The sequence below is a fragment of the Astatotilapia calliptera genome, chromosome 18 (assembly GCF_964374335.1).
Source record: "Astatotilapia calliptera chromosome 18, fAstCal68.1, whole genome shotgun sequence".
Taxonomy (NCBI): Eukaryota; Metazoa; Chordata; class Actinopteri; order Cichliformes; family Cichlidae; genus Astatotilapia; species Astatotilapia calliptera.
Window position 1 is genome coordinate 16,245,269 of NC_137439.1, and position 9,322 is coordinate 16,254,590.

Sequence of the window (9,322 nt, forward strand, 5' to 3'; positions counted from 1 at the left end):
TGATGCTGCCAGTTTACTGCATTACTTAAACCATACAGTCAATATGTCCCAGCAACTATAAACTGGTGCCAGTCTAGCCGTCTGGTGGAAAATTGGCTGTGAACACATAATAGGTAAATATACTATATAGCCTGAAGCGGCTGGATGAGGAAAGCAGACTGAAAAAGATTATGATGAAGGTCAGCAGAGCAGTGAAAAAGAAGTGCTTGAAAAGCTATTTAAGGTGAAGGATAATGCCACGGTGAACTTGTTTCGAAATGAGTTAATCCCAAAATGGGATAGTCTTTACTGTAATGTCAAGATACAAGCGAAAAATCAAAGAAATTTCTATTTTATATTCAGATTTCAGACTTATGTTGAAATATGTTGTTTGTTTTTCAGCAATATCAGGAAAATAATGTAGGCGTAGCATGTTTGTATTTGTAGCCTCAGGCCTCAGGTAACAAACGAATGTAGTAAGTGGGTCCTTTTCAACTCATTCACAACTAGCGAAACCCCACAAGTATAAATAATGTCTAAGATTGTGATTCATTTAATTGAATGGTGCAGGCATAAAGCAACGGCGCTGAATATTTTACTTATTATTGCGTAGGTCCATAGAGCACCTGTTCAACCTAATCTACAACATGACAATGACGATATTGTTCAGAAATCTGAGCGCTTTTGTTCCTCTTGGGGAAATAAAAGGAAGATCCTTGTACAGGGTTGATGTCGTTAAGCTTGTATGAACTTTACCACCAAAATAGTATTTAAGCAGTACTACATAACAATGCTCACAAACAGCGAACATTTTATCAGTTATGGTAAAGTGGCTCATTATGGGTCTTACTAGAGGCGTGGGTTTACACGCTGATTAACGAGCATTATGAAACTAACCCTGCCATTGGATAAAATGCCAACCAGAATTTAAATGACTTTCCGTAATGTGGGACTAGCAGGATGGATAGGCTGTGGCACCTTAATGTTCCTCATTTGTATATTTGTAGCAGGGCTGGAGGTGAAGAATGGCATGTTGTTTTTCATTCGTCAGTGTTTACAGAATCCCCACATTTACCGCAAGTGAGACATTTTTTGAGCAACAGCTCCCTCTGTTGGCTGATTAGGGAAAGTACTATTTTTTCAAAATTTCCTGTGATTGACACTGTAGTAAGTGCTGCTGCCCTATATTAGGTTTAATACAGACTTTAAATGTCAGTATTTATTTTTTTACTCTAAAGATGCTTTTCTCTTGGGGACTTTGACAAAATAAAATACATTTTGAGAAACGAAATTTAGGTATAACATTTTTAGAAGAAGTAATTGAATCAAATATATGCTCATTTACAGCAAACTACAGAGATTTTATATAGTTTCCTATTTTAATTGTTGTCCTGTTGCTATCTTAAGAATAACAAACAGGACACTCTATTGATTTGTCTGTTAGTATAGCTTCTTTTATTCATGAGGGGTCACCACAGTGGATGGTTCCACATTTTTTAATCAGCATTTTTTTTTCCTGAAACCAGTGAGCTTTTAGATTTGGCTAATGTGCTAACTACTAAACCATGGAGTCTCTGATTTGCTTCTTAATGCACTATATTATATATTATGACTCAATCTGAAGCAAAATGAACTGCCTTATGTGAAAGGCGCAGACAATAACACACATTTCTGCGTTCGTTTTTGAAAAATCGAGTACAGCCACAATGAGTGTTTTTATTTACCATGCTCTACAAAATAAACAGGGGCAATGTGCAGTGTGCGCACAGCATTAACATCAGGGACCTTAGAAAAAAAAATAAAACATTGAAATATTGATGAATTATGCTGTAGATCAATCCAAGATGCATGGAAATGAAAAATATACAAGATGAGATGTACAGAAATCTTTTGCGGTCAAGAATTCACAATGAAGGAGAGACAAACTCATTACTCACTCATATTGATTTCATTATGTACTGCGATGTAGCACCAGAATGACAATGAGGCTGAAAGAAACATCGGCCCCTCTTAAGATGCCATAATGTACTTAACAAAAGCTTCATAATTTATGCACCCATTAGCATCCTCTTGGTTTTGCATTAGCTGCTCCACCTCGTCCTCCCTCATCTTCTCACCTATGATCCCCAAGGAAGAACACAGGAAAGCAGTCAGTTCAGTACATTTCCTTATGATGACAGATTCATGAATTAAAGTTGTTAATTAACTCACCCAGTGTTGCCAAAACGTGTCTGAGTTCTGCACCCATGACCGTGCCGTTCCCCTCCTTGTCAAACACCCGGAGGCCCTCTACAAAGTCCTCAAATGTTCCACGGTCCTTGGCTTTGCAGATGTGTTGGTGGATGGGTAGAAACTGGTCAAAGTCCAGCATCTTGGTATTCATATCTGCAGAAAATAATGAAAGTGTAACAAATAAAGCACAAAAAAAAGAAAGAAAGAAAGACGGAATTCCTTTGTAGTGGTGAACTTTATTTAGTCCGAGATTGTACAGATTCTTGAACTACATCCAGCTCCAACGCTTAACAACAGCAATGACTCAGTTTGCACACTTGTCTCATTACTAACCTTCAGCTTTGGGCTTTCCAAGCACGTACATTATCTCTGTATTTGTGGGATTCTGGCCCAAAGCTCTTATTAGGTCACCACACTGGGCATAAGTGATTTTCATCTCACTGGTTGGGGTCCTGTCAAACAGCTGGAAAGCATCTTTGAAGTCTGTGAATGAAAAGAAAGCGCATTATTCCTTTTGATTTCTCATCTTGTTATTGTAATCTAAGAGAACATGCAAAGTCTTTGAGAAAAGGCATCACATGCTCTCTGTTTGTGTAACGATCAACAGCATAATTGCACGCCTCACATAAAAGAGCCCACCGCTAATGAAGGAGTCAAACCCTCAGATGTTCCTCTCTACCTAGACTGACATGCATCTTAAAGCCTTTTCAAAGCGACTGACACAGATGGATGTTTATTTTAATATAATAGCATATGCTGGCTCTAGTGTATCACCAGCTGCTGCTGAACATTTCTCACACACTTATGGGTGGCATGATCACACAAACAATTTATTCACTCTATAAATAACTCACAAACCATGCAGCCCAGAAGACAACTGTAACAGCCGCCTGAGCCTTACCCTCAAGTTGTTCAGGAGTAAATTCCAGCTGCAAAAAGACATAGAAAACAAAGCGACTGAGGGATGCTGATCATTTGGGACCGCAAACACAGTGAATTCATTTAAGACGGTGAACTTGATGACCCTCCTACAGCAAGCCATTTTAGCAGGTCGAGTTACAGCCATCATCTGTTCTGATCAAAGTGCATTGTTTACTTGTGACCTTGAGGCTAAAACCCCCTTCTTACTAGATGTATACTGTCTACCAGTGTCGGCGTCATTTGAGTTTATTTTTAGATGTAACGTGGAATCTTTGGTGCTGTCAGCTCCACGGGGAAGTAACAAGGCCATAATGTCATGTGCATATGCACACAAGCAGCATTATTAGATATAAAGAGTGTAAAGTACATAAAATCTGTTAAACACCATTTAGAGTTAGAAAACCTGAGATCCAGCGATTTATATATGCTTCTAATTATTCTTCTATTTGTTCAGCAGAACAAGCAGAACAAAACCTTGAAGGGGAACCCATCTGTTTCATCTCATTTTTTAATTTTTTAATTTTTGTGTTTGTGTGAGAGAGAGAGGGCAGGGCGGTCTTTATCCTTCAAGCTCGGGTCCTCTACCAGAGACCTGGGTGCTTGAGGGTCCTGCACAGTATCTTTGCTTTTCCTGGGAAACTGCACATGTTTGACACTCAGGTGGTAGAATATATAGTAGAAAGAGAACTGAATGTTAAACCAGCTGTACAGCTCGTTTCTACAATCAGCTTTGTGCTCCATTAAAATCTGTTATTTTAAATCTAAAAATAGCTTTGGCCTCAGTAACCACAACAACTTTTGAAGTTTTGCACTTCAAGCATATTTTGAACTGTCAGGGCACGCCCCTGTTTCTGTCTCATGTCAGGCTACATCTACAGACCCCTAGACCCTTTGTGAGGTTTTGTAAAAATATTATCCAAAAACGTATCTAAGCATGTTTAAAGATGGATGAAGATGGCTATAATTATCTGTATTTTTCTTCCTCCCAGTTTTTCCACCCCTTTTTCCCCACAGAGGAATGGTGAGGGTGGTCTGCTATTTGCAGACATAATGAAGATCATATTTTGTGGATTTAACCACGGTCCATTGTAACATGGCAGCTCGCTCAACCAAGAAAACATTTATCCATTGAGAAAGGGCCAAGTCAGCAGAAGACAATGTTTCCATGATGTCTGACGTATCAAGTAGTTTGCTTCTGAACCTCGCCCTGACAGTGTGTTACGTACTTTTTCCCCCATAACTGTCAAAGATGCGCGCAGTTTATGAAAAATTCTGTAAAGCTATGAAGGTTAGAAAAAATATTACAAGAATCACCATAATGCCTTGAAAAATCTTTACCCTCCTGTTTGTCTTGCACTGCCAAGTAAATGTCACATGGGGTCTCTGATGCACTTTAAACACAGGCATAGGTAACAGCATTGGACTCTTGAAATGAAGTCTCCTTATCTGTCTAATATGATTGAATAAAAAAAGGGGTTAAATTCACCAACAACCTCTATCTGAAGCCGATCCACAATCTGTGCGTACAATAATAATATCTGTTGATGTTTTACCGTCACTGATGTTGGGTCAAACTCCGGGGTCTTGGGGCGCTCAGGCTCTGGGGGTTTGGGGGCAGCTGGTGCGGCAGGTTTTGGCTCTTCTTTCTTCTTAGGGGCCATTGGAAGAGACAAAGGGGAGGACTGACACACAGCAGAGTGATCCTGGACACTGCGGTCAGAGATGGGTGATTAGAGGCCCTTTATCCACTGTTCACAGGTGTCACCTCCACCCCCACAGTGCCAACAATAGGGGAGGACTATAAAAGGATATGCCTTTGTGCTTCTATTTAAGACAAAGGTTGTTGTGTGTATAACATCATCAAGACAGGAGTGATGGAAAACTACATTAGCTGAGATCCCCGGGCCTGGTTCCTTCTGTTAATGAAATATGAGCGTAGATCAGACTTATTTGCACAATCTTCTATAGATGCAGAGAAAAATGCTTTAGTGACAGAATGATGTCGTACAAAAATACTCAAAAAGAAGAAAGTGTTAACAAAGATCTACAAACTTTTAAAATGTCAAATCCACAATGCATCCATGAACATGCTCTTTATGAGCATGAATAATTAAGTCTCCGCTGGATCTGTGAATGGACGGCTTGCTTTTTACAATATTTTTATACGCTCACTGGTCTCTTTGTTAGCTACATCAGTTCAATTAATCAGTCAGTCATATTGCTGGGACTCAGTACTTTTAAGCATACAGACATAATCAGGATGACCTGCTGAGCAGAATGAGGAAGGTCGTTGACTTCAGTAATTTTGAATATAACATGACTTCTGTTGCCTGACGAAGTGGTCTCAGTATTTCAGAAACTGTTGATCTACCATCTCTGGAGTTTACAGAGAGTGGTTTAAAAAAGAGAAAATAAGCAGTAACTCAAATAAGTACTCATTGCAACCAACCCTTCTGCTACAGAAGCAGAAGACCACACTGAGTGCCACTCCTGTCAGCTAAGAACAGGAATTTTAGCCTAAAGTTACACAAGTTTTAGTAAAAAAATAAATAAATTGAACAATAGAAGATTGTTGCCTGGTCTGATGAGTTTACTTTCTGCTTTAACATTCACACGGCAGGGTCAGAATTTGGCACAAACAACATGAACACATGGATCCATCCTGTCTTGTATTAACAGTTCAGGCTGTTGGTGCTGGTGTAATGGCCCACTTTGGACCTCTTAGTTCCAGCTGAACATTGTGTAATATTATGATGGAACAATTCAATTCAGTTTTATTTATACAGCTCCAAATCACAAGAGTCACCTGAATGCGCTTTATATTATAAGGCAGACCCTACAATAATACACAGAGAAAAAGTAAACAACCCTATGAGCAAGCACTTTGGCAACAGTGGTAAGGAAAAACTTCCTTTTAACAGGAAGAAATTTCCAGAACAACCAAGCTCAGCGAGGGGCGGCCATCTGCCGTGACCAGCTGGGGTGAGAGAAGGAAGACAGGAAAAAAGACTTTTAGGATCAGGAAATTTTCATCATGAATGTGCAGCTGAGTAATGCTACAATATCTCAAATCCCTGAGAAATGTTTCCAGACCCTTTATGAATCTATCCCATGAAGAAAAGGGGAAAAGGTAGTCCAACCTGATCATGAACCAAAGTGCGTTACAGTGGGTTTATTTCTGTAGCTGGATAAACAAGTCACGTGTGGATACATCCACACATCTTAATCAAGATTTGTAAAGTCAGAAAATCACAGGAACTGTGATGCTAATATGAATGTCAAGCATGACCTTTCATTTCCAAGAAATTTCACTCTGCGTTAATTAGCAAATTAATTGCATGTTTGTGTGAGTTATTCTTGCACACATGATTCTGAGTTCATAACTATGTGAATAAAACCGAAAACATCAGACAGCTACCACCCTGTGTCTGCATTCAAGTGTGAATGGCAGCTACACAAAGCAGCACCCAGTGTTATCACAGATTACTACTCGCAAGACTAAGATCACACAGACACAACACTTGGTGAATCCTATTTTAATGGCCTGAAAATCCCTCTGATCGCACTAGATAAACGGTCATCATGAAGGCTTGTCCTGGCACACAGTGTGCACAGCGGATGATGCCGTCTCATTGGTTGTAATTTTGAATAATAATCAAGGATAATTGCTGTTCATCACAGAGCATTGTGGCACTGGAATTTAAGCAACTTCCCCTCTTGTTCAGATATCATCATTTTCGTCTTCCTCTCCTCACTAATAAATGCTACACTTCACCGAACAAGGTCAATAGTCAAAGATTGGTTAGGTAACATGAGGTCTCGCGTAGCTTGATTAAGGACATTTGTCCATATAAAAACTTTAACAGTGCGTAAAAACCACAAAATCCAAAGGCTGATATGCTATGAACATCTCATTTCTTTGGTTCACATGACAGCAGGTAAAAATGAAGTCAAAAATAATTTTTATTATCGTAATTATAAAGACAGCAATCTTCAATTGATTGTCTACACTCCTCCAAGACTAAAAAGGGCTTCTCTCTCTCTCTCTCTTTTAACGCTGTGATTAAACAGTCGCAGTTTTCTGAATTTTCAGAACTCATTTTTCTTTCGAGGGGCTAAAGGTAAGTGGTGAGCAAGGCAGTGGAGTATTTTGATTTTTTGTTCTGGTGCTGCGATCTGTGGAGGATGAAATTTGAACTGTGCCTAAATACACAAGAATGAAAGCAGTGTGAAAAATAGCAGCTACAGATTCTACAGCAGGGAAAATGTATAAATTTGGCCTGTTTTTAGAAATATATGCTCGATGTGCTCCATGTCTTCACTCTACAGACTGATCATGATTACATCTCCATGTCTTTTCAAGGAAAGATCCTTGTCAGCAGCTGCTCTTGGCTTTCCTTTAAAGCCTTTAAAGAGCTCCCATCAAGCTCATGTGATAAAAATGTCAACTAATGAAGTCAACATTGCCTGATGGTAAGTTTGGTAAATCCTCTGTTAGGAAGTGCAAATACTGAATAATGTGAAACAAATCCTTTAATCATCAGTTTTGTAGGAGCCTGAATCATGTAATTTCATGACAGTGACATATTCAAGCGCTTGATTTAAATCTTGAGCTAACTATAATTTCCTTTATTAGGAATGATGTCACAAAAAATATGACTGGCCTGTCAGCACCAGCTTGTAGAAATGCTAGAAAAGGAGAGAAGGAACTAAATCATAATGATCAAGGGGATATTGTCTTTAAAATGCAATGAAACACAAGAGAAACACACAGGAAAATAATTTGGCACGCTCTTCTTCTGTTGCTCTGTTTGACTGTGGCTTCATGGGGGAGATGGTGCATAAAATTGTAAAAAGAACAAAAAAAAAATCTGATGAGTGAATGCTTGAGAAATGATTAGTCATGGCTGCAGTTTGTTCCTCAATATCTTCAAATGGGAGATGACTTAAATTGTCAGTGTCTGGTTTGAGCGAACCTACACAGAGACAGATGGAAACAGTGTATGTTAGCCCAAGTATAAATGGATCCAGCCATACATAGCTCACTGCCACCTCCCCCCTCAGATACTGTCAGGTGATCCCATCAACAGGCCGCAGCAACAACTCCTGACATGACCAACCACAAACACTCAAGCTCTCAAACCATCTAAGACCTGTGCAGTTTGCTATTTTGGAGTTAGTCTGTTGTCTGGCTGGCATGCACCTTGGAAAAACTCCAGTAAGCGCACAATGCCAATTGTTACTCTGACCTATCACACGACCTTCAGTGCAGCTGTGGCTTTTAGTGTATGATGTTTTAGCAGCCAGGATAAAGCAATGCTATTACACTGCCATTCCAAAAAGTGGCAGTCCAGTTCTGATGACTCACTGAAAAAGTACAGTTTTTATCAGTCAGACATCAGAAAGACACAAAAGCCGCAACAGAAAAATCACGATGTGTCAGTGACATGTGTTTTTTTTCTGAGGCAATTAATAGTATATGATTCTGCTATACTGTAGATGTGACTCTAGTCTTCTGAGGATGTACTTAGCAATCTATGGGACTGTTATTTGTTACCACTGAAGGCAAAGTCCTGAAAAGGCTGCAAAATGACCCCCCAAAAAAACCTTCAACAGGGGTCGTCATAAGCTCCCAGAAGCCCTGGGCCCATTCAGCACTGTCAAACAATCAGAACATGTTAGCGACAGGCTGGGCGAAGACCTGCCAGATCTGTTCTGCAAACTATGGATATCGATGCGTGGATAACATAACATGTATCACATCCGGGTTAAGATTTTGTTTTTCTCCAGCGGGCATCCATTATTGAAGATTTTCTCATGTGCAGTAATGAACAAACAAAACATTCAGTTTGTCACCTCTGTAGTCCAGAACATTTCACACTGAGCACTATATTTGGATGCAGGTTAAGACCCACTCTCGGGATGTGTAGCCCCCTCCGAAAACATATTTTTTTTTGTAATTTGTTTTCCCCTGTAGGTGCAGGGTAGCACAGCTGCACATGCCAAAGCATTGTGTTGCTTTCAGAATTTGTTGTGCATTGTGTTGACGTCACTGATGTGGAAGCAGCCTGAGCTACGGCCGATCTTCAGTGGGGAAAAGAAATAGCTAACCCTCTTAACCAAACATGTAAAAGAGGCTGAAAGCAAAACTGCAACCTGAGCACTATGTAGATGAAGGCTTGAAACCTCT

The 9,322-nt window shown here is 39.7% G+C and overlaps 1 protein-coding gene across 1 annotated transcript; it reads right to left on the minus strand.

Annotated features, from left to right (window-relative positions):
• Positions 1-1,659: 1,659 nt before the first annotated feature.
• Positions 1,660-5,152, minus strand: myl13 (myosin, light chain 13). The gene is made up of 5 exons (XM_026150466.2): positions 4,686-5,152; positions 3,113-3,140; positions 2,545-2,694; positions 2,191-2,364; positions 1,660-2,096 (listed from the first exon to the last, which is right to left on the minus strand). Exons 1-5 carry the CDS (start codon positions 4,791-4,793, stop codon positions 1,990-1,992), a joined length of 567 nt encoding a protein of 188 aa, XP_026006251.1. The 5' UTR covers positions 4,794-5,152; the 3' UTR covers positions 1,660-1,989.
• Positions 5,153-9,322: the final 4,170 nt, after the last annotated feature.